At 39.6% G+C, this 25,070-nt stretch overlaps 3 protein-coding genes across 4 annotated transcripts in view; 2 read left to right on the top strand and 1 right to left on the bottom strand.

Annotated features, from left to right (window-relative positions):
- LOC133658205 (A disintegrin and metalloproteinase with thrombospondin motifs 5) overlaps positions 1-5,772 on the top strand; it is a 30,403-nt gene extending 24,631 nt beyond the window's left edge. The window contains exons 8-9 of one of the 2 annotated variants that reach the window (XM_062059976.1): positions 1,545-1,681; positions 1,746-2,043. In XM_062059976.1, coding sequence (XP_061915960.1) covers positions 1,545-1,681; positions 1,746-1,909 — 301 coding nt within the window. In that variant the 3' untranslated portion in view covers positions 1,910-2,043. Of the gene's footprint in view, positions 1-1,544 lie in introns of both variants that reach the window. The other variant, XM_062059968.1, reaches the window with a different exon arrangement.
- The window catches only part of mrpl39 (mitochondrial ribosomal protein L39), a 350,047-nt gene that overhangs the window by 158,623 nt on the left and 166,354 nt on the right, over positions 1-25,070 (bottom strand). The gene's annotated exons all lie outside the window — the stretch shown is intronic.
- On the top strand, positions 11,623-17,858 carry adamts1 (ADAM metallopeptidase with thrombospondin type 1 motif, 1). The gene is made up of 8 exons (XM_062060003.1): positions 11,623-12,333; positions 13,746-14,086; positions 14,157-14,289; positions 14,496-14,953; positions 15,036-15,222; positions 15,300-15,478; positions 16,009-16,184; positions 16,277-17,858. The coding sequence occupies exons 1-8, from the start codon at positions 11,811-11,813 to the stop codon at positions 17,013-17,015; spliced, it is 2,736 nt and encodes a 911-aa protein (XP_061915987.1). The 5' UTR covers positions 11,623-11,810; the 3' UTR covers positions 17,016-17,858.

Below are 25,070 nucleotides of genomic sequence, written 5' to 3' on the forward strand. Positions count from 1 at the left end.
TATATATATATATATATATATATATATATATATATATATATATATATATATATATATATATATATATATATTAGGGTTGTATGGTATACAGGTATTAGTATAGTACCCCAATACTAATTAATCATATCCGGTACTATACGGCCTCTAATAACTAACGATAAAGGTGAAGTTATAACACTGAAACGCCCTCAGGAAGAGGTGCTTTAAGACATGGCTAGCTAGCTAGCGGCTAACGTCCATCCGCCGTCGGCAGTGTTTTAGCTACTTCTGAATCACTAATCCTCTCCTCCATGGCGACAAAAAAAGTACGTTTCTTACAAGAATCATCCCAGCAGGACGAGGAATAGCTAAACATGCTTCACTACACACTGTAGCTCACCGGCGTCAAAATGTAAACAAACGCCATTGGTGGATCTACACCTAACATCCACTGTAGTGATACCAAGTACAGTAGCGTACCTAGTGGATACTACTATGATTACGTCGATATTTTTTGGCATCACAACATCTTCTTTCGGTTTTTTTTCAATTTATATTATGTTTGTAAACTCAGGAAATATGTCCCTGGACACATGAGGACTTTGAATATGACCAATGTATGATCCTGTAACTACTTGGTATCAGATTGATACCCAAATTTGTGGTATCATCCAAAACTAATGTAAAGTATCAAACAACAGAAGAATAAGTGATTATTATTTTAACAGAAGTGTAGATAGAACATGTTAAAAGAGAAAGTAAGCAGATATTAACAGTAAATGAACAAGTAGATTAATAATTCATTTTCTACCACTTGTCCTTAATAATGTTGACAAAATAATAGAATGGAAAATGACACAATATGTTACTGCATATGTCAGCAGCTAAATTAGGAGCCTTTGTTTGCCTACTTACTGATAAAAGACAAGTTGTCGTGTATGTTCACTATTTTATTCAAGGACAAACTTGCAATTAGAAACATATGTTTAATGTACCCTAAGATTTTTTGTTAAAATAAAGCCAATAATGCAGTTTTTTGTGGTCCCCTTTATTTAGAAAAGTACTGAAAAGTATCTAAATAATAAAAATGTGCCAATGGTCCGCGGGCCAAATAGCCATTTTTACCATGCAACAGCACCACGAGTAGTGTTGTCCCGATACCAATATTTTGGTACCGGTACCAGTACCAAAATATTGGTATCGGGACAACGCTACTCGTCGTGCTGTTGCATGGTAAAAATGGCTATTTGGCCCGCGGACCATTGGCACATTTTCGGTATCGGGATAACACTAATATGTATATATAAATATATAGAGGTTGTTTTTTTTAGGTTTTTTTATCGATTTTTTAAAATGATGAATTGATTCGGAATTGAGGTGAATAAGTATCATAATTCAGATGTGGATCGATTTTTTTTGTGCACCCCTAACAACCGTGCATGTTCACATTGATTATTTAGGACACACATTATGGCTTTCATTGTTTACATGTTGTTGTTTTGCTTGCCTGTATACTACTTGCCACTTCCTACTTGGTCATCACCATCTTTCCCTCTGACAAACAGTAAGGGCTACACCGATGTCGTGAAGATACCTGCAGGCTCCACCCACGTCAAGGTCCGCCAGCACAAAGCGAAAGACCAGACCCGCTACACCGCCTACCTCGCCCTCCGACGACCCAGTGGGGATTACCTCCTCAATGGCAAGTTCATGATCTCCACCTCCGAGACCATCATTCCCCTCAACGGCTCTGTGCTCAACTACAGCGGCTGGAGTCAAAAGGATGAGTGGCTTCACAGCATGGGCCCCGGAGCCCTCCGAGAAGCCCTGGTGGTCCAGATCCTTGCGACAGACGCCAAAAAGCCTCTGGATGTTCGCTACAGCTTCTTCGTGCCGCGCAGGACCACCGCTCAGCTTGTTCCTAACCTGAATGTAGCCCGTCCGCAGGGCACCACGACCGTCCCGACCAGAACCACCACCGGTAGCGCCGCTACGCCCCCTTCCGCCCCGACTCCGGCCGCTGCTCGCTCCACCTCACCGCCGGGGCCGCAGTGGGCGACGGGAGGGTGGATGAGCTGCTCCAGGACTTGTGACACCGGTTGGCAGAGCAGGACGGTGCAGTGCAGGGACCAGGGCGGGAAACTGTCCAAGGGCTGCTTGCTGAGTTCCCGCCCCTCTGCCTTCAAACACTGTCTTGTGAAGAAATGCTAAAAACGGCAGGACGGGGCTGGGAGGACTATGGACCAATGAACTTGGGACATTCTGTAGACCGGGACTGAGAATGTTGTGAAGCAAGTCTCACTGAGAGCTGGCAGAACCCAAGCTAACCCAGGGACCATTTGGACTTTGCTTCCAGGCGTCTCATCGTCCAGCCTCCAGCTGACTCCCGAGACACGACGACCAACAATGGACGGGGCGACCCGGTCATGCGGTGTTGTAAACGGTGCTTATCAGTGTGTCCGAGCAGCACAATAATGCAGTCGGAAAAGTCGGGGGAAACAACGGAGAGAAATTCTCTCTGCATCAACTCAGGAAGAACGTTCTTCCTTACGACACAAACTTCATTTTCCTATTTCTCTGCGCAGAGTCGAGGAAAAAAACAACAACAAATGGACTGCTGGAGGGGTAAAGTAACCACAGCCCTCCTTAACGTTCATGGAGACAAATCACACGTTTGGTGCAGTGCTTCATTTTTGAAGTGTGTGTGTGCAATGCAAAGACATTCCACTGGCATATTAATATTTGGTATGCACTCCCTAGCATTCCAAAATATCTCGACTTAGAGCATACATCCTTAGACCATGAATGATATCAATGTGTGTTATCGTCCAGGCATCATCACAGAGCCCTGTGCACATCTGCACACCTCACTGACACACACCATTAAGAAAAAAGCTACGAGGGTTCATTTGTGTCCTTATTACAAAAGGTTTTTTTGGACAAATCGAATTTATATACCTGGATTTTTAGCAAAGGCTGCGAGAGCCCTACTGTAATCGCTCCGAGCATTATTTTTCTCCCCATTCAATCGAATTTCTGAGGCCCCGAGCATGCACGAAAACTCACCAATTTTTGAAAAATGTATTAAAGTTAAAGTACCACTGATAGTCACACACACACTAGGTGTGGTGAAATTACTCTCTGCATTTGACCCATCTCCTTGTTCCACACTCTGGGAGGTGAGGGGAGCAGTGAGCAGCAGCGGTGGCCGCGCTCGGGAATCATTTTGGTGATTTAACCCCCAATTCCAACCCTTGATGCTGAGTGCCAAGCAGGGAGGTAATGGGTCCCATTTTTATAGTCTTTGGTATGACTCGGCCCGGGGTTTGAACTCACGACCTACCGATCTCAATTTTTTTTAGAACTGACTCTCTAGCGCCCCCTTGAAAGTTAGAAAAAAAAATCGGCCCCCGCTAGTAGATTCATGTATCGTCACGAAAACCACTGGAGACGCCTGTCATGACACAACGCACATCAAAAGTCTCAAGATGCCATATTCGAAAACAAACAGGAAGTCGTCCATCTTGGTTATCGTTGGCCATTTTCAGACCAAAAACAGGAGTCCTTAAGGAACTCCTACTAGGGACTTTGACCAAATGAGTTGCGGTCAAAATGACAGACGGGCGATGATAAATTGCGAATGAATTTTGCGTACGCCAGGGGTCGGCAACCCAAAATGTTGAAAGAGCCATATTGGACCAAAAATGCAAAAAATAAAATTTTGCTGGAGCCGCAACAAATTAAAAGCCTTATATAAGTGTTATAATAATGGCAATACATGATGTGAGTGTCTATATTAGCTATATTAGCCTACTTTCAAAGGCTGACGCGAATCTTCGTTGACAGAAATGTTGTATTTAAATTTTTATTCTACGCATTTTTGCAACATTGGAAAACATTAGTAAAATGGAGGCTTCTCACAGGATGAGATAACTTCTGGAAATTACTGGCTCAGAATGGCCAAAGGTATAGATGTGTATGTCTAAATTAAAGAAACGTCAGGCTGTCTTCTAGTGGATTTATTGCAATCTTTGCGAGCTGGGTAACGTTTGCTGTGGTCTGGAACAACACGGCACACAAACAACTATCAGAAATGCAGCCAATATTACATACAGATAATGAGTCATGAGACATGCTTATATCAATTAAATACACAGAGGACATAAGTAAAGGAAATTAAATGAGCTCAAATATACCTACAAACGAGGCATAATGATGCAATATGTCATGGATTGACCAAATATGCCTGATAAGCCCTCCAGCAAATCAATAAAATCAACAAAGCTCACCTTTGTGCATTCACGCACAGCATAAAACGTTTGGTAGACAAAATGCGACAAAGAAGGAGTGGCATAAAACACGTCTTTCTGTGGCAGCGTCGGCGAAAGTCGTACACGTAAACAAATTACGATGAGTTCAAGGATCGCTGAAATTAGTAGGACAAAACGGTGCTTGCCAAATACTCTCATCAATGAAGTATGTTTGATATAAACAGTGGGATTTCTAACAGTTAGGAAGGTTTGTGTCATGTTTGTTCTCCTACAGAAAATATATTAAAACAAAAAATATATATATTTTTTCATCTTTTTCCATTTTTTCCATACATCTCTGAAAGAGGTCCAGGCTCTAAAACCACGGGTTGCTGACCCCTGGCCTACGCCATAGGATGTAGGCGTGGCATGTCGCCAAAATAGGATCTATTGGCGAGACAACATTTTTTAACATTTATTACTTGACTCCACAAACTCAGATGTTGATCAGAATTGGCACAAATGATGTTGACGACATCCTGAAGTGCTGGATCGGTCAGTACCTAATTTCCTGATCGTAGTGGGCGGAGCCTGGCGGCGAAAACTGCTCAATCAACCGTCAAGCTGTCATCACAGCACTTTACATGTATCAGATCTCCTTCCTCACCTATATGAGGCTTTTAGGTCTGATCATGATTACACTTTGATATCGAATATCGCCCCCTTGTGGAGGAAAATTATAACAGGCATAGCTTCCGTCCACATTCTCCGATCTTCCTGAAATTCTTGATGGATGGGTCGGACATCGGGAAGGATGTGAGTGCATGTGTCACGGGTGGTCGCCGACTCGCGTGAACCCCGAGGTGCAAGTGTTTGAATTTTGTGAACTACATTTTTTTTTTTCAACTTATGCCGACAATTTTATTGAATAAAAATGTGTGTTTAAAAATTATGTTTGTTAAAATGCAGTTTTTTATGATATTCAGTGTCAAAAATCTAGTGCAGAAATAATCATTGCTTCAAGACTCACTTTCGGCAAATTAAGACTGAAGGAATCAATCCTCTGTCCGGAGTAGCCAATGAGGTGTCAAGTTTGCAGTCACATGACACAGGTCACGTGACTGCAAACTTCCTGAGTCTTGAAGTAAAAACTGATATTTCCGCACGGACTTTGTCTGTACTTTTTACACTGAATTTTAAAACACTGTATTTTAACAAACTCACTTTTTAAACTTGTTAATTTTGCTCACTTTTTGTTATGCAATAAAATGGACAGCATAATTAAAAGTAAAAAAAAAATTCAGTTTGCAAAGTTCAGTGTCCAAAAAAATGACTTTTGCTCTGAAGACACAGAATGACCTCCATAAAAAGCCCTCTCGCCGAACAGCAAGAACAGCACTGAGCTTGTAATTTATTGTTTGTACAACTGGTGTGAGGTGAGGTTTATTTATTGTAGTAATTTTGTACCAAATTACTATTGAACTTAGGACTGTGCAGAATCCGCAGTGTAAGAATATAGTGTTTGTTTGCTAGTCATGAAACGATGTACATAAAATATCTATATTTAAAGATGTTGGTGTCTGTCTCCTTTACTTGTTTACACATTTATAGGAACAAACTTTAACCGAATGAACTGTGTCTTGCCCTTTGAAAAGCAGGTGAAGGTAAGTAGGAAACTAAGCAGCAGTTCAGTACATTAGTGTTTTGTCACGTGAACATTTTAAACCTGGGGTGCCAGTTTTTCTATTTATATTTTTAATTAGTTATTAATGAGATATCTTATTACGTAATACATTATTTTCTCAGCTTAGGTGTTCAATTGGTTCTGTGATGGAGCTCGTAATCCAAATATATCAAATTAATTTCCCTATTGAAAGGCCATCATTTTATTCTGAGCCCCTTACAACGCCACAATTTTACTATGTAACATGTTTTTTTAATAAGAAAAACATCTGGATCATGAATATTGTAACAAAAACAATACGGTAGACTGAATGTAATACAAACAACTACAGTAGTTTTATAACATGATATAATAATATTGAACAGCATTTACCTTAGAGAGTGGCCTTCTATGGTACGTATCTCCTTCACCGTCATATTTCGTGGATAAATGTCCCCCGTTTAGATTTATTTTTAACGTCCTTGGCTAGTGTTATCGACTCTTCTCAGCACACTCAATGTCTTTGTTCCCATGGCTGCAAAAACAAAGCCATGTCAGCCATGTCTTGCTAGCTTTGAGCCAATGCTACCGAGTAAAAGGTTTCGTATCAAAAGCTTCTTCTAGCTTATTTGGGGGACCCTTTCACTTACCAATATCTTTAAATGATATTCACTACTATTGTAATTGTTCTATGGAATTGTGAATAAACTTGTGAAACGAAGTATCGATAGCTAAGCATAAAATGACCTACATTGGATTGGTTTTAGCGTCTTCAGTGTGCAAAATGTATCAAATTGGAATCAATCGTATCCCCATTACCTGCATTGTTAGCCGCCTCTTACTAGCAGTTTTTCTGCTATTTAGAATGCACAGAAAAAAGAAAGACCTTGTCATTGTGTTCTTGTATCACAAAGGATAATGGGCAAAATTCCAAAAAAGTTTTTTTTTTTCCTTTTAAATAAACATCAAATTGCTGCAGTTGCTGTTTTGAATATTTAATATCAGTAACAGTTTTAACATTTTTATTATAAGCATGATTGTGCATGTCCGCAATGAACTACGGTATTTTTATATGGCCGCTTCCTGGCTAAATTGGGGCCCGAAGTAGAAATGTAATTTGTGGCCCCCCACCAATTGCAAAGAAAATGTAACACTTACTGAGAAACAATTTCTATCATTTTCAATCAAACTTAAATTTAATGAATGCATGTGTTTACTAAAAAATAATTTCTGGGAAATAAATTGTTTTAAAAAAAAGTATTTTTGGTGCAAAATAACAATATAAATAATACATTTTATGTATAGTGCCCTTTTTATCAGGCTACAAAAAAGACACAAATAAAAAAAGTATATATGTTTTTTAAATCTCAGTTTGATAAAAAAAAAAAAAAGGAAATAAGAACAAACAATTTTATAAAAGGTTCATCAAACTTCCATAAGGTGTAAACGAAAGACTTGTTGAACATAAAAGTTGAGACCTTTTTTAAAGCAGTCACTGGAACTACCAAAAATAATAAACAAATAATTCAACAACAACAAAAATCCATGTCTTCCTTAAACATCTCTGACCAGGATTCAGTTTTAGTAATACTCTAGCACTAACATTGAGCGCCAGGGACTATGACAACATCTGAGGAAATTTGCCATTATTTCATGTCAGTGTCACAGCAGGAACGGGCTAGGAATACTTTTCATACAATTTGCCGACGAGCAGGGAAACCTGCGAAACAGGCTTGTAGGGACCTAACGTATATTCCGCTCTACCCCGGTATTGAGCACTCTATAACAGATAAACCACAGAAACCTTGACTATATATAAATATACATACACTACCGTTCAAAAGTTTGGGGTCACATTGAAATGTCCTTATTTTTGAAGGAAAAGCACTGTACTTTTCAATGAAGACAACTTTAAACTAGTCTTAACTTTAAAGAAATACACTCTATACATTGCTAATGTGGTAAATGACTATTCTAGTTGCAAATGTCTGGTTTTTGGTGCAATATCTACATAGGTGTATAGAGGCCCATTTCCAGCAACTATCACTCCAGTGTTCTAATGGTACAATGTGTTTGCTCATTGGCTCAGAAGGCTAATTGATGATTAGAAAACCCTTGTGCAATCATGTTCACACATCTGAAAACAGTTTAGCTCGTTACAGAAGCTAAACTGCAGCAGATTGAGTTTCTGGAGCATCACATTTGTGGGGTCAATTAAACGCTCAAAATTGCCAGAAAAAGATAACTTTCATCTGAAACTCGACAGTCTATTCTTGTTCTTAGAAATGAAGGCTATTCCACAAAATTCTTTGGGTGACCCCAAACTTTTGAACGGTAGTGTATATATATATAGTCAAGGTTTCTGTGGTTTTTACATATATATATATATATATATATATATATATATATATATATATATATATATATATATATATATATATATATATATATATATATATATATATATATATATATATATATATATACACATATATATATATATATATATATATATATATATATATATACACATATATATATATATATATATATATATATATATATATATATATATATATATACACATATATATATATATATATATATATACATATATATATACATATATATATATATATATATATATACACATATATATATATATATATACATATATATATACACATATATATATATATATATATATATATATATATACACACATATATATATATATATACATATATATATACATATATATATATATATATATATATACTATGTATATACACATATATATATATATATATATATATATATATATATATATATATATATATATATATATATATATATATATACACATATATATATATATATATATATATATATATATATATATATATGGCAAAACTTCTGTATTAATGCTATTGGACCTCAGTGCTGCATTTGACACTGTCGACCACTCAATACTTTTGGACAGGTTGGAAAACTGGGTGGGGATCTCAGGCACAGTTTTTAGCTGGTTCAAGTCATATCTACAAGATAGGAACTATTTTGTTTCCATTGGTGACTTTGTATCAGAACCAACCAACGTAACGTGTGGAGTCCCCCAAGGTTCAATCTTGGGGCCGACTTTATTTAACATCTATATGCTCCCACTAGGACAAATCATGCAAAATAATAACATTGACCATCATTGCTATGCCGATGACACCCAAAGGTTTAAAGTCGTCCAACACCTTCAATCACTGTCTCTGAAAACCTCAAATAAAGCCAGAAATCTTGGGGTTATTTTAGATTCTGATTTACATTTCGACAGTCACATCAAATCAGTAACAAAATCGGCCTACTATCACCTCAAAAATGTAAAAAGACTTAGAGGGCTCATGTCAGCTCAAGACTTTGAAAAACTTGTACATGCCTTTATTACCAGTAGGCTAGACTATTGTAATGGTCTCCTTGCAGGTCTTCCCAAAAAAACTGTCAGGCAGCTACAGCTTGTTCAGAACGCTGCTGCTAGAGTTCTAACAAAGACCAAAAAATGTGAGCACATTACACCAATTCTTAAATCCTTACATTGGCTCCCTGTACATCAGAGAATTGATTTCAAAATCCTCCTGCTCACATATAAATCACTACATGGTCTAGGGCCGAAGTATATCACTGATATGCTGTCTATCTGTGTTGGCCCTGCGATGAGGTGGCGACTTGTCCAGGGTGTACCCCGCCTTCCGCACGATTGTAGCTGAGATAGGCTCCAGCACTCCCCGCAACCCCGAAGGGAAGAAGCGGTAGAAAATGGATGGATGGATGGATGCTCCCACTATATAAGCCCTATAGATCACTAAGATCTTCTGAGACCAATCTGTTAGAGGTTCCAAGAGTAAACTCAAATCAAGGGAGAACATCATTCAGTCACTATGCAACAAATAGCTGGAATAAACTTCCTGAAGATGTCAGACTTTCCCCAACTCTGACTACTTTTAAAACTAGACTGAAGACTTTTATGTTCACCTTAGCTTTCAGCTAAATCTTTTAATCTTTCAACTTTTAACGTCTGCACTGTTTTTATTTTTATTGTCTGCATTTTAATTTTGCTTTTATTTTCTTTCATTTCACTTTGTTGTCTGTGAAGCACTTTGAGTCTGCCTTGTGTATGAAAAGCGCTATACAAATAAAGTTGTCTTGCCTTGCCTTGTCCAGGGTGTACCCCGCCTACCGCCCGAATGCAGCTGGGATAGACTCCAGCGTTCCCCACGACCCTAAAAGGGGCAAGCGGTAGAAAATGGATGAATGGATGTATATATATATATATATATATATATATATATATATATATATATATATATATATATATATATATATATATATATATATATATATATATATATATATATATAGACATATATATAATATATATATATATATATATATATATATATATATATATATATATATATATATATATATATGTACATATATATATATATATATATATATATATATATATATATATATATGTCTATATATATATTTATATATATATATATATATATATATATATATATATATATATATATATATATATATATATATATATATATAGACATTCAAAAATAAATATGCCCTCCTAAACCACTTATGATTTTATTTTATTTTTTTATTAAGGATCCCCATTAGCTGGTTGCCACAACAACCCCACTAGTCTTCCTGAGGTCCACAAACTCAATACAATTACAAGTAAAAGCATATAATCATAACTACACAATACAGGAAAAAAATAAAAGCATCAATAAGAAAACAAGCAAACAATTTACAGTCACAGAATAATAATGACCATATAAATATAACTACACAATACAAAGTATTGTGTAGTTAATTTTATGGTATCAAAAGATAGCCAGTGGTGTTCTTTTTATATTTTTTGGTTTGAAAAAATTACTTTAACAGCCCCTTTAATTGTCTCATCTCACAATCATTCAACGGATAGTGCCTCTTCCTTACCGCCACTTGACGCTGCTCCTGCAAGTCGTCTAATGTGATACAACACCGCCATCTGGTGGTTGAACAGTAAACACAACGCCCCCCATGCTAATCTCATTTATAGCTCATGCCTGACATCTAGTGGCGACAGGCAACATTTCAACCATTTCTTTAAAACTGCTTTTTTTTAAGGTGGACTATTAAATAGGATTTAATGTCGTTTTTTGTGAAAGTTGGGCAGTGATGTCACATTAAAGTTTTAATATTTACATTTAAAAGTGTAAATACTCTATATATGTTTATATTTAGATGTGCATGTATTGAAAATAAACGAATAAAAAGTCTATTTGACGTATAATAATTAGAGCCGGAGGACGGGGGCTGCTTCTGCCTTAGTCGCAATGGAGGCGCGCTTCTGCGTAAAAGTAGATTTCCACCTTAAGAACTCAGCGGCCCCTTTCGATGTCGGGTCGTCCGGCCTGGGTTTACCAGAGCCGCCTTGGCACGGCGGAGGTGATCCGCACGTCATGGTCTCGACCTGCTGGCTCTTTCACTCAATAAAAAGTCACCTCACGAAAGGGTTAAAACGTCACGTCTGAGAGGGGAAAGCTCCACTGTCTTTTTCTACAATGATTGATTATTATGGCAGCGCTCCAGGGTTTGGCCCCTCTCACATCAAAGGGGTCCCGAGAAAGGGGCGGGACCCCGGGGGCCAGGGGCGTATATAAGGAGGGGAGCCGGGCAGAAAGTTTAACAACAGACTAAAAGCAGGCACTTGAGAGGAAGACCTGTGGGATTTACTACTGAGATCCAACTTTTCTTTAAATGGAATTTGCACTGGATGTCATATTGTAGACTTTTTTTTGTGTTAAGTTTGTAAAGCATTTTAAGGACTTTTTTATTCTAATTCTCTCTGGTTGGATTCCACTTTTATGATGTGGCTCTGCTGTGTTTTTGTTGGTTTGATGGCCGAGCTGTGCGTCGGCGCTTGGGAAGAAAGCACCGTGGTTCCAGTCCGGTTAGACGCCGCTGATGAGAGGCGGGTGTACCGGCTAGACGTATTCGACCAAGAGTTCACCTTGCAGCTGGAGCCCGATCACACCTTCCTGGCCCCGGGGTTCGTCTTCCACGTTGTGGGGCGTCCCGAGTCCCACCCGAGCCCGGCGCCGAAGAGCGATCGGGACGAGTCGGAGTGTTTCTTCTCGGGCACCGTGAACGGGGACGAGCACTCCGCCGCCGCCGTCAACCTGTGCCAGGGACTCCGAGGTGGATTTTACTTGGACGGGCAGGAGTTCTTCATCCAGCCGCTGGACGAGACCGAGAAGGTGCACGTCGTCCGCCGCAGGGGTCGAGCCGCCGCGGCGGGAGAGGAGAGCGCCAAGTGTGGGGTCAACGAGGACGAGGCGAGGGTGCCGAAAAATCTGCTAAAGGAGCCCGGAAACTCAGAGCAGACCGGTAAGAAATATTTTACATTTCATATTTTATTGACAAAAATCTTAATCTATTTAAGACTTAGCTCCGGTTTTGACAGAAGGGGCGGAGTTACGGCTCAGAGTGGGCGGGAGTACAACTTTCGGAAGGTGGAGGAAGGCGATACTGTGATTTTTGGCGTAGGTCCGATACTGGTCATTGAAAGATTTTCCGATTAGAAAAAAAAAAAAAAAAGTATTTTACTTTTATATATATATATATATATATATATATATATATATATATATATATATATATATATATATATATATATATATATATATATATATATATATTGTAATTAATCTTTTTTTTTATTTTTTATTTATTTAAATAAAAATTTAAAATAGTTTTATCATTCCATCCATCCATTTCCTACCGCTTGTACCTTTCGGGGTCGCCAGGGGTGCTGGAGCCTATCTCAGCTGCATTATTATTATTTTAATGTATTTATTTATATATATTAATATATTTATTTACCTATCAATTGAATAAATAAATATTGAAAAATTATCATTTACGGAATTGTATTGTCATACCAGCCCACATGAGAAGGCACCGCATGTTTATCTTTTTGCAATAATTTTCAAAATAAAAAAATATTATTTATCAAACGTTTATCGTGTTTGTAATCACAATCAACCCCAGGAGAGAAAAAAGTATAAAGTAGGGTTGTGAATCTTACATCTTGTAACCAAATCTCGCAGTATATTAATTGGTAAAAAAAAACAAAAAAAACTTTAGGTTACCAAAAAAAAATAAAACAGATTTCTGAAAAGTATCAATCGATTTAAAAACATAATTTCTTTTTCTGCAATCCTCACGAAAGAAATAATAATAACAATGTTAATATCAACAAAATAAATCAATTATCCAGATATTACCTTTTTTACTTGATACATTTGAGGGGAAACTGTGTAAAATAAGTAAAAAATAAATAAACTACTATTGGTTCCCATTACCCCCAAAATCATTTTGTAGTCCATCGGTTATATAACAATGAATAAACATAACAATATAACCAACAGAATAATAAAAACATAAACATATCGATATCATCATGGCGGTATCTATCCGATACGGATATCGACCTTGATATCGATATTTGGCTCGATGTAGGATGAGGAGGTGGGGGGTGGAAGGAGCTGAGCGGCGCTTACTCACCTCCTGGTACAGAAATCTGTCCCCTAATAGAAAGGATTTTCTTCCCCACAAACTCAAAGTTTCCGACACAAAATGTCATTTGAAGAATGTGTTAGTCATCAAAGGGCAGAATTTAAAAAATAGATACATAAATGAAAAGACCGTGCTGTGTTTATAGGAACCCTTCTTGTAACTGTTAATCTCTTCAAAGTGCGTGAATAAAAATAACAAAATGGTTCTCCCCGTCCCTTCAGACCACCACAGAACCAGGCGGTTTGTTTCCACTCCTCGCTACCTGGAGATCATGTTGGTGGCCGACCAGTCCATGGCCGAGTTCCACGGCGCCGGGCTCAAAGCCTACCTCCTCACCATCATGGCCGTGGCCTCCCGCCTCTACCGCCACCCGAGCATCCATAACTCCATCAGCCTGGCGGTGGTGAAGGTGCTGGTGGTCTACGAGGAAGAGCGAGGCCCTCGGGTGTCGTCCAACGCCGCCATGACCTTACGCAACTTCTGCCAGTGGCAGCGGCAGCACAACCCCCCTAGCGACCGCCACCCTGAGCACTATGACACCGCCATGCTCTTCACAAGGACGGTAAGTCTGACACATGGAGAGTAAGGATGAGGAAGAAAATATTCATGGACTAACTCATCTGCTTTTGTAGGATCTGTGCGGCGCTCATTCCTGCGACACTCTGGGAATGGCAGATGTCGGCACCGTGTGTGACCCGGACAGAAGCTGCTCCATCATTGAAGACGACGGACTGCAGGCTGCGTTTACAGTAGCACACGAGCTAGGTGAGTACTACAGGATCACTGTCTCACTGTCCGCAGGGGCATAGCACCAAATTCTGGACCTTCTAAAGGGCCCCCAATCTGACACTAAACCTTAACTTTAATCAAGGGTCCTTGAATGCAATACAGTTATGATGTCGTTTTTAGTACCCCCCATTTAGTCCTCTACTTCGACGCACTGCTAAACTGACGTGCATGTGTCTCCGTAGGTCACGTCTTCAACATGCCTCATGACGACGCTCAGCTGTGCGCCGGGGTTAACGGTCCCCACTGGGGCTCCCACATGATGGCCTCCACCCTGGCCAATCTCGACCAGCAGCAGCCGTGGTCCCCCTGTTCCGCCCTCATGGTCACCACCTTCCTGGATAACGGCCACGGTCAATGCCTGCTCGATAAGCCCGCCAAGCCTCAAGCGCTCCCCCAGCCTCTTCCGGGGACGGTCTACGACGCAGACCACCAGTGTCGCCTGACCTTTGGTGACGACTCCCAACACTGTCCCGACCTGAGCACCACCTGCGCGGCTCTGTGGTGCACAGTGACAACTTCCAACGGTTTGCTGGTCTGCCAAACCAAGAACTCCCCGTGGGCCGACGGGACATCGTGTGGACACGATAGCTACTGTCTGGCCGGGCAGTGTCTCACAAAGAGCCAAGCCGTCAAACATCAGGTAGGGAGCCGGACTCCATCCGAAGACATTTTGTTTTAAAGTTTGACCAAAAACTAAACCAATGTGAATGTTGTGTTTCCAGATTCCTGTCAACGGTGGCTGGGGAGCGCGGGGTTCTTGGGGTGACTGCGCTCGAACCTGCGGCGGAGGAGTGCAATACTCTTTCCGGTCCTGCGACAACCCTTTGCCTAAGAATGGAGGCAAATACTGTGAGGGCAAGAGGATCCAGTACCGCTCCTGTAACACTGAAATCTGCCCCGACACTAACGGTAAGTCAGTGCTAACTAAAGTCAAACTTTGCTGGTATTTGGACAACACAAACCTAACCTCTGGTTCATTTTTTTAGGTCTGTCCTTCCGGGAGGAACAGTGTCTGGCTCACAACGACATGTCCGCCCAAGTGTCTCTCGGTTCGGGAGAGGGTGTTGAATGGGTGCCCAAATATGCTGGAGTTTCGCCCAAAGACCGTTGCAAGCTAGTGTGTCGGGCAAAGGGGACGGGATACTTCTTCGTCCTTAAATCTAAGGTGAGATTTGGAGATTTTATGGTAATATCGTTTCACAAGGTTGTAAACTGTAAGTAGGTTAGATATAATTATTGAAAACCATTAAAATCAAAAGAAAGATTACAATTTCAGTGAGCACCTGGTACCTTTGTAGAGGAAAAGTTGGGCCCAGAGGTCAAAAAAGTTGCGACCCCATGTCCTGCTCTATCCTTTCAAAGCCACGATTTGCGTCTTTGTGCCATTTGGCCACTTGATGGCACTGTTGGCTCACCGTTCCCCCGCTCCCTCTGCAGCCAAAGGGCTATTCATGCTTTGCTCGGTTAATGACGAGCTTTACCTTGCCTGTTTACTTTGGCTTTACAAATAAGAAATAGCGAGATGACGCAATGACAAAATCGTGGTGAACGTTATCGATCATAAATCTGGTTTCACTTCCACCTTTTTTTAAGCTTGTAGGCAGTTTGAAGTCTGTAGCAGTCTGTAGTAGTCACAATGCCACACCTGTTCTTGGAAGGGTCCTAAGTTCCAATTGTGTCATTGTTTCTCTCCAGGTGGCGGATGGAACACCCTGCAGCCCCGATTCCACCTCAGTTTGCGTTCAAGGCCAGTGTGTGAAGGCGGGATGTGATCGCGTCATCGGCTCCAACCAGCGCTACGACAAATGCGGCATGTGCGGCGGGGACGGAGCCAACTGCAAGAAAGTGTCGGGATCACTAGAGCGTGCCAGGTACACAAACCCAGCCTTTGTTCACATTTTTTATATTGAACCCATCAAGGCTCTTCTGTATATGGTTGGACTAAATTTACTTAATTGTCCAGGCCTGGGTACCAAGACGTGGTGACTATACCCGCGGGCGCCACCCATCTGGACGTCAAACAGCGTTCCCCTGGCAATGGCCGCCATGACAACAGTTACCTGGCAGTGCGCCGACAGGATGGCACCTACCTGTTGAACGGCGATTATAAGCTAATGACCATGGAGACGGACATCACCCTGCAGGGTGCGCTGTTGCGCTACAGCGGTTCCTCCGCCAGCCTCGAGCGACTTCGCAGCTTTTCCCCCCTGCCTGAGCCTCTCACCATCCAGGTACTGTCGGTGGGGGATGCCCCGAGGCCCAGAGTGAAGTATAGTTACTTTGCCCCGAGACCCAACAATGCCGCTTCCCCCAACAACAACGGCGGCCGGCGGCATTCCATCAACGCCATCCGAGAGCTGGGGGTGGCCGAGTGGACCCTGATGGAGTGGGGTCCCTGCTCCCAGACCTGCGGGGGAGGCACGCAGCAGAGAGAGGTGGTGTGTCTGGACCCCCAGGGCCGCCCGTCCAAAGACTGCCCGGAGGAGCTGCGACCTTTGGCGTCGCGCGCCTGCGCCTCTCAGCCCTGCCCCACCTGGCTTCTCGGGGAGTGGTCTACGTGCTCCAAGACCTGCGGAAGGGGGTTCCGCAAACGTCAACTCCGCTGCATCGGCCAAGACGGCCGCACACTGACCCACGACAGCTGTGACTCCAAAGATCGGCCGCGGCCCCTGCTGGAACTGTGCTACCAGAGTGCCTGCTAAGGACTGCTTTGACAACCTGACCTCTGTTTGATGAATTCATTCATTCCACGTGTGGTAACTCCAGTCCTGTCGGGAACCACGGCGACTGTGTCACGCGTTTGCAAAGTCTGACGCGGCGCGCCTCGTCTCCCACCAACATGAAAGAGTTGGAGCATGCTGTTTACCATCGTTATGTCGTGCTCGTGTGTGTGTGTGTGTGTGTGTGTGTGTGTGTGTGTGTGTGTGTGTGTGTGTGTGTGTCTCGATGCATGTTTGTCCAAGCTGGGCTGGACGGATTCAAAGGGTATTGTGGCGTTTATATATAAAGAACATGTGTTCTACTTACTCAGCCCATCAGGTATGGAAAATAAGATTTATTCTGAACTGTCAGTCCACATTTTTATTTATCACAAACCTGTAGCACTTCACTTTTTTATGTGTATTTTTTTATTTTTTTTAACCAGTGGCACATTGTAACGCTCATTTTCTCTCTCTGAATGCCTCGTTGTTGTTTTTTTTCATTTAGCCATATCGTGAAAACCAAAGACGTGTGTGTGTGCGTGTGTGTGTGTGAGAGAGAGAGAGAGAGAGTGTGTGGAGACCTAAAGAGGGACTTGTCTCCTGCTACTACTTCATAAGTAAGTCTCTCCTGCCTTCTGCGAAGGCATCTTGTTTTTTCACAGTTGTCTCTTTTGTACAGAATATCCAAACATTATTTATTTTTGTACAGCCTGTTATATATAATCATGTGGCCTCTTTTAATATTATTTTTTATTTGTTTGTGAGATCACAGAAGGAAGTAGAATAAAAAGAGTATTTATACAGTATATGGTCCTAGGTTCATGAATAAAATATCACAGTGACTCATGCAAGTATTGTCTCCTCTTTTGACACACGCACGCAATCCCGCCACCAAAAATGACCTTGCATGCGGCGTCCCCACTGCCCCGGTTTCCTGTTGAGACTTCCGCCTTGCAGCAAAAAGTGGCTCGTTTTCCTGTAATTATGAACAATTATAAAGCAGATTAGACAGACGCATCATATACAAATGCTTCAGCACATTTTCTGACTGAGTGTGGCAAAGAAAATAAATAATGAGCCTACCTTTTTACCTGCTTTTCATGCCTGCAGCATCATTGCAGCTGGCAAGAAACATCTGGAAGACATTTGGAATCATTGCTGCTCCATGTGGGTGGCAGAGCTAAATTACCCTTCTTCCCAATGGGTTCCTTGCTTGTTTGATTTTCGGACTTTGTCATTCTGTGCAACAAATGGAGAGGACAGAACTTTTAAAACTGTTGTCAGTGACTGCAAATTGAAGGTCTTGACCAGGGGTCCCCAAACTTTTTGACTCGGGGGCCACATTAGGTTAAAGGAATTTGCCTATATATATATCAGTGGTTCTTAACCTTGTTGGAGGTACCGAACCCCACCAGTTTCATATGAGCATTCACCGAACCCTTTTTTAGTGAAAAATAAAATGTTTTTTTTTCAAATTCAAGACAAAGTTATATGTTTTTGGTAACACTTTAGTATGGGGAACATATTCTAAGTAACAAAAACTTAATTTAGAGTTATTTGGACACTAGGGGTACATATTCTAAGTAATAAAGACTTAATTTAGAGTCATTTGGTTGGGGTTAGGGCCAGCGTTAGAGGGTTAGGGTAATAATAAGGCCATGCCGAATAAGGCATTAATAAGTACTTAATATTGACTAGTTAAGAGCCAATATGTTTCTAATTTGCATGTTAATAAGCAAGTAACTAATGGTGAATATGTTCCCCATACTAAAGTGTTACCATGTTTTTTTACTGGTGCACGAAATGAACCGTGCATGAACATCACCTTGTTCAAAGAACAAAACCAAAACAGTGCATAAACTCACTGACGGTAGGTATGGTGTTCCTGGGATTAAAGGCCTCACCTTTTCTCCTCCAAACATATTGCTGGGTATTGTGGCCAAACAGCTCAAGGGGTATGTAACCAAATATTAACATTGCTGTCTGTATACTTTTGACCCAGCAGATTTGGTCACATTTTCAGTAGACCCATAATAAATTCACAAAAGAACCAAACTTCATGAATGTTTTTTGTGACCAACAAGTATGTGCTCCAATCACTCTATCACAAAAAAAATAAGAGTTGTAGAAATGATTGGAAACTCAAGACAGCTATGACATTATGTTCTTTACAAGTGTATGTAAACTTTTGACCACAACTGTATATGTAAAGCAGGGGTGTCAAACGTACGGCCCACAGGCCCGCAAACAGGTTTAATCCAGCCCGCAAGATTAGGTTGCTAAATATAAAAATGAGCTGCATTTTTTAATGAAAAAAAACTGCCGTTCTAAATGCGTCCACTGGATGTCGCAATAGCAATTCCATTGTAACCCATGTCACACATGACACTGTTTAAGGATGATGTGTCTGCTGACTTTTAGCGCCAAACAGCGCAGGTGCAAGCTGCTCCTGTTTTGGCTAGCAGCATAATACCTTCTTTCTATCGACGCATAATACCTTCTTTCATTGTTGATTATCAACTCAACAAATGAAATAACAAAACGGTAAGATGCAAAGACTTAAGTCAACTTGACCATCATCTTTGTAGTTAGCGTTCCGTGCAGCGCTCGCTATTTGTTGAATGCACGATGCGCACCCTGAACTCCATTGTGTTTTTCTACATTTGTTGTTTTTGTTCTATTTTATTTTATGCTAAAATCTACAATGTTCACATTTGTTAAGTTTTTAGTTATGTTACCTTGATTTCAGCTACGGTGTCATTTTGATAATTGTTTTGTTTATAATATAATTGTAGTATTTGAATGATGATTAATGAATGTGTTGTGGCAGTTGCGGATTTCACAAACGCGGCGGTTTGAGGAAACACTTGATTGCTTTTCCAAACATTTTTAATGGTGAACTGCCAACATTAGAAACCTAAACAGGACGTGCTTAAAGTTTAATGACTTTATAAAACCACTGAAACAAAGTCTAAGTCCATTGCGTTCTTCATGGTGTTTTTGAAACTTTACCAATTTTGTTCCCCAGAATTTTCAACTAACTTGAAGTTTTTTGCCAAGAAGATTATTGTGTACATTTTCAGAATGTGATTGTTCTAAATTTTGGCCAAAGTAAAACAAAGAAAACAATCTGAAAATGTCTTCATTTAAAAAGTTTTGATGCCAAGATTTTACCAGTCCGGCCCATGTGGGAATGTAATTTCCTTCATGCGGCCCCTGACTTAAAATGACACCCCTGATTTAAAACTGATCTAATCAATTTTTTTTACTGTAATGTTTAAAAAAAATTTATGCTAAAATTGTGCCAACTGCCAGTTTTTTCCCACAACACCATTTTTACAGTGTACACTTTAATGGATAATTTGCTTTGAAATCATAAATTAAACAGATATTTAAGTATTTATTTCATTTTAACCCCCCAAATTTTTTTGGAATATATGATAGTATAATATTTCATGCATTATTAGATAATATTCAAGTTTAAAAGATACGCAACTGCATGCAGTTCATGTATTGTTTTCTGTCAAAATAGAAAGAACGAATACATTTAGTGAGAAAAGATAAATAACTTTATTACTGCATATTGTAGTGTATTGTAGTGGTGGGGCCAAAATTTGACATCTGTAGCTTACCAGGTTGCTTATTAAATTTTTTGATAGTTTATTCGATTATACAGATTGTTGGTAATGTCATTCATGTATGGGTTGAATAGTTTTGGTCCTAAGATTGACCCCTGGGGTACACCGTCGACCATATCTCGGCATGAAGATGTGCGTTCTTTGAGCTTCACAAGTCGCTTCCTGTTTGTCAAATAGCATTTCACTCCCAGTTGACTGAACGTAAAGTAATGTGGTCAGGACTTTACTCAGGTGGAAGTAGGGGTATGAAACATTCAATGAGGGTGGGAGGATGGTGAATCACAACGAAAGTTCTCAAACCACTGTAGCGTATAAAAAGTGGAACTGTTGATGCAGCCAGTAGTCAATATGACTCCTTTCAAACTGTAATAAAACGATGTGTAGGGCGTGGAAGATTTTGGTTCCAATAGGGCTGGGCAGATAGTATCGATACTGAGGGTAGATGCAATATCAACTCAACACTAAATTTTTAAATTATCTTCTATTCTCAGAAATATTTGTGTGTTTTGTTGTGTTGTTCATATGTTACATTGTTGATGTTGTTACAAGTGTATTTATAATTGTATACGGTATAAAAACAATAGGTTTGTGCACAAATAAGAGCTTTGGGGGCAAAAGCCGAAGAATTTGAATGAGACCCTTAAAGTACTAAATAACTTTTAAAAAGTTTTTGTTTAGTTATATTTGCGCTGCTGACACTATTTTGCTCAATCAGTTGTGTGTAGTAAAATGGATTGATTGCATTATTTTGTTGCTATTGCTACCTTGTCTTATATTGCTGTATTTATAATTATATTAGTGGTGTCAAATAATTTTTCAAATCAGATTAAACACACGGTTAATTTGGATTAATCCTGATTAATCACAGTTGCTACAAAACCTGTGGTACTTTTGTCGACAACGTTGCTGCGGGTATACTCCGCCAGCATTACTTTGTTTTTTTTTTAAAGTGTGGTCGGGGTGTATTTTGAAGTAAAAATTTACACCAGTTGGAGTCGCCTTACCTTTCAGGTAACAATCCGCTGTTATGGTAAAGGAGCATGTGCGCTCAAAATAAATTGCATGATTAATCTGAGTATACACATGATTAATGCAAAATTTTCGTGTGATTAATCAAGACTATTTAAGTACATAATGAAGAGGACCGCAGCTTCAAGAGCCCAAGGGCTCAGGGGCCGGACATCAAAAATGTGGATGTTTGGAGGTTATATTCCTTTGAGACTGTGTTTACTTAATTGCAAAGTAAACACATCGGCGTTAAATTGATAAATTCATTATTCTGCCCTCGCTACTTGTTTCTAGCATGTGCAGCTAGACAGATAGTTAACAGCATGAAGAAAGAGAAGCCCCAGAAGTTTTGCTGAGGATTGATGTTCCTTCTTTTGAAGTCTTTTCCCTCATCAGTTTTATTTCTTTACACTTCTTCCTTCATTTAGGTTTGCAAGACTGAACATATAAACATAATCATTACAGAAGTACAATGTCCATTGTGTATTTGACATCAATAAAATAGGAGGTTAAGTGTTAATACATTCACACAATAAAAGACAGATGTTTAAGCATGTAGAAATTAAACAACATCTACATCAAACATTGCACACGTTCATACTTTGCTGTCCAGTCGCTGTTAAAAGTCAGATTTTCGCGGTTTATTTAGATTTTTTTTCAGGGTTTGAACAGTCTTCTTCTACTCCCCCCACTGCAGCTTCACTGTGACACCTTTGCCTCGCTGTTGGCCCCTGTGGGGCGGCGGGAGTATTGCATACATGAGCGACCATAGTTTGATTGGTTTCATCAAGCCTATTTGGGCGATGATCAGCAGGCCAAATGAAAAGCTTTGGCGGGCTGAATGTGGGCCGAGGGCCACAAGTTGATCAGACCTTATGTATGTCAATGTGTGAAATTATTTATTGTTAAATTATTCACAAATTGTAGTAAAACATGTTTTTTTAATTCCTGAATTTTATTCTGATCATAATCACGGTCAACAAAGACAAAATGACAAGAACATGAATCATCTGTCGGTATCAGTATTGGCAATACTTTCCATGTATTGACCCGGTGTGGGGTCGACAGGGGTGTCCCTCCAGATGCGTAGATCATGCTCTGTGCGTAGGGCCCTGTGATCCGTGGGTGGGTGGCCCTGTTTTACATGATGAAGCAAATGTAAATGTCAATTCATGAATGACATTCATATGAAACAATACCGCAAACATATTCCTACCCCCTTCCTGCTTCGTCACTGATAAGAAAACACACATTTCTTACGACATTGATACTGGGTTTGATCTCTGGTTGGGGCTGTGCAAATGTTTGTTTTAAATTATGTTAACTATGTTATTTCTCACTGTAAAATATAAATGATTAAACTATCTATTTCCCATGAATTCATTGTATTACAAAATATGCATCAAATTCAATTCCATTCAAGTACTTAAATCGTTTTAGGAAGATAATAAAGGGCCTCTGCAAACCACCGCTAAATGTTTATACACCAGTGTGAGGGGCGCTGGGAAGGACACAACGACAGGGATGAGGATGCCGGAAGGACCCCTCGAATTTTCTGTACAACGGGACTCTACCATCTGAGCCACACCGTCCCATTTTGCATGAAGCCACTAATGGTAATACATTGTTTTTGTTATATTTTTTTAACTTAGAACAATAGAACTGTGAGCAAGTTGCAAACAGCACCTTAAATTTGTTTTGGTAAAAAAATAAAATCAAATCAATTTCGAGTTAAAAAGTACAGTACAGTATAAAAAATAAATTGACACGTGTGAAAAAAAAATGTATAAAGTAAAATTTAAGCCAAGGGGTGGCCAATACAAATATTTACAATGTCGCCCACTCTTACTTGCTAAATATAATGCAAATAATATACAGCGGAAATGTTTTTCCCCGCAATAAAAGCCTAGATTATTATTTATACTTTGTATTTATTAAGTGTGTCCGTTTTATTATTATAAAAGGAACTGAGATTTTTAATACATTCATATTTCTGACATTGACAATGGAAAGAAGCATTTCAATCATGGGTGTTAGTTAGTTTATGCAACAAACTTGACAGTGGAACAAAACAATGCAAATCTCTTTCCATATTAAAAAACAAAAACAAACAAACAATATATATATATATATATATATATATATATATATATATATATATATATATATATATATATATATATATATATATATATATATATATATATATATATATATACATATATACAGTATATATATATATATATACACAGTACAGGCCAAAAGTTTGGACACACCATCTCATTTCTTTTATTTTCATGACTATTTACATTGTAGATTGTCACTGAAGGCATCAAAACTATGACACCTGTGAAGTGAAAACCATTTCAGGGGCCGTACTTATCAAGCTTCTTAGAATTACTCCTAAGAAGTCTGCTAAGAGTTGACTTAAGAGTAAATATATTCTTCGCTGAAAGCTGCACTTAAAGGTTAGTTATCAAGCGTCTTACTCACACTTTCAGCGAAGTGTAGGACTGAATCTTAAGTGTCACACTCAGAGCTGAATTACGACATTATTATGTGCCGTAAACGGAATTTTAGGTGACGTCATTTCTGTGTCCGTAGAAATGACCAATCACGGAAGGGAATCCGTTGTGTAAGAATAAAGAAATATCTTGGAAATATTTAAGTGGACAATGGGAGTGTATATTTTGACAATAAACTAAAAAATAATACAAAACAAACTAGTCCCCGCCGGCACTCACGCTACCGCTCCCTCTCTTCTATCGCCCACACACTCACTGACGTCACTCACCTCACGGCCACACACATACGCTACTGTCATAACATTTTCTTTCCAATTCATTAATTAGGCAACCAATTTGAAACTGGTGTGGGTGGCTCTATATATACTAGCCCACTGCAGACACATGCAGAAATCAACAAGGAATCGAAAAGTATTAAATCTGTGACAAAAATAATATCCGCTCTGTCTAAACGATACCGTTTGATCAGCTGCTCGTCATAAAAAAAAAAAAAACATTGTTCCGTTCCCTGAACGTTCGCGCACGTCTCTCTCGCCTCAGTGCCATCCCCTGCTGGCAACTCCTAACCACTTAAGACACCTCTGAAGGTCTCTTAAATATCGTGGAGAGTAGGAGTGATTCTTAGACTTAAGAACGTTGATAAAAAGCTTTTATTCTTAAGTTTGAGAGTAGGACTAAATTTCGCAAATTCTCAGGACTTAAGTGTAAAATGGCACTCTAAGAAGCTTGATAAGTACGGCCCCAGGTGTCTACCTCTTGAAGCTCATCGAGAGAATGCCAAGAGTGTGCAAAGCAGTAATCAGAGCAAAGGGTGGCTATTTTGAAGGAACTAGAATACAAAACATGTTTTCAGTTATTTCAACTGTTTTTGTTAAGTACATAAC

Source organism: Entelurus aequoreus, linkage group LG01 (assembly GCF_033978785.1).
Source record: "Entelurus aequoreus isolate RoL-2023_Sb linkage group LG01, RoL_Eaeq_v1.1, whole genome shotgun sequence".
Classification (NCBI taxonomy): domain Eukaryota; kingdom Metazoa; phylum Chordata; class Actinopteri; order Syngnathiformes; family Syngnathidae; genus Entelurus; species Entelurus aequoreus.

Bases quoted from the DNA above. Each gene is read 5' to 3' on its own strand.
- adamts1 (XM_062060003.1), top strand. From the start codon at position 11,811: ATGATGTGGCTCTGCTGTGTTTTTGTTGGTTTGATGGCCGAGCTGTGC. The intron at 12,334-13,745 runs GTAAGAAATATT...CCGTCCCTTCAG, and splicing joins CGGAAACTCAGAGCAGACCG to ACCACCACAGAACCAGGCGG. The intron at 15,223-15,299 runs GTAAGTCAGTGC...TCATTTTTTTAG, and splicing joins AATCTGCCCCGACACTAACG to GTCTGTCCTTCCGGGAGGAA.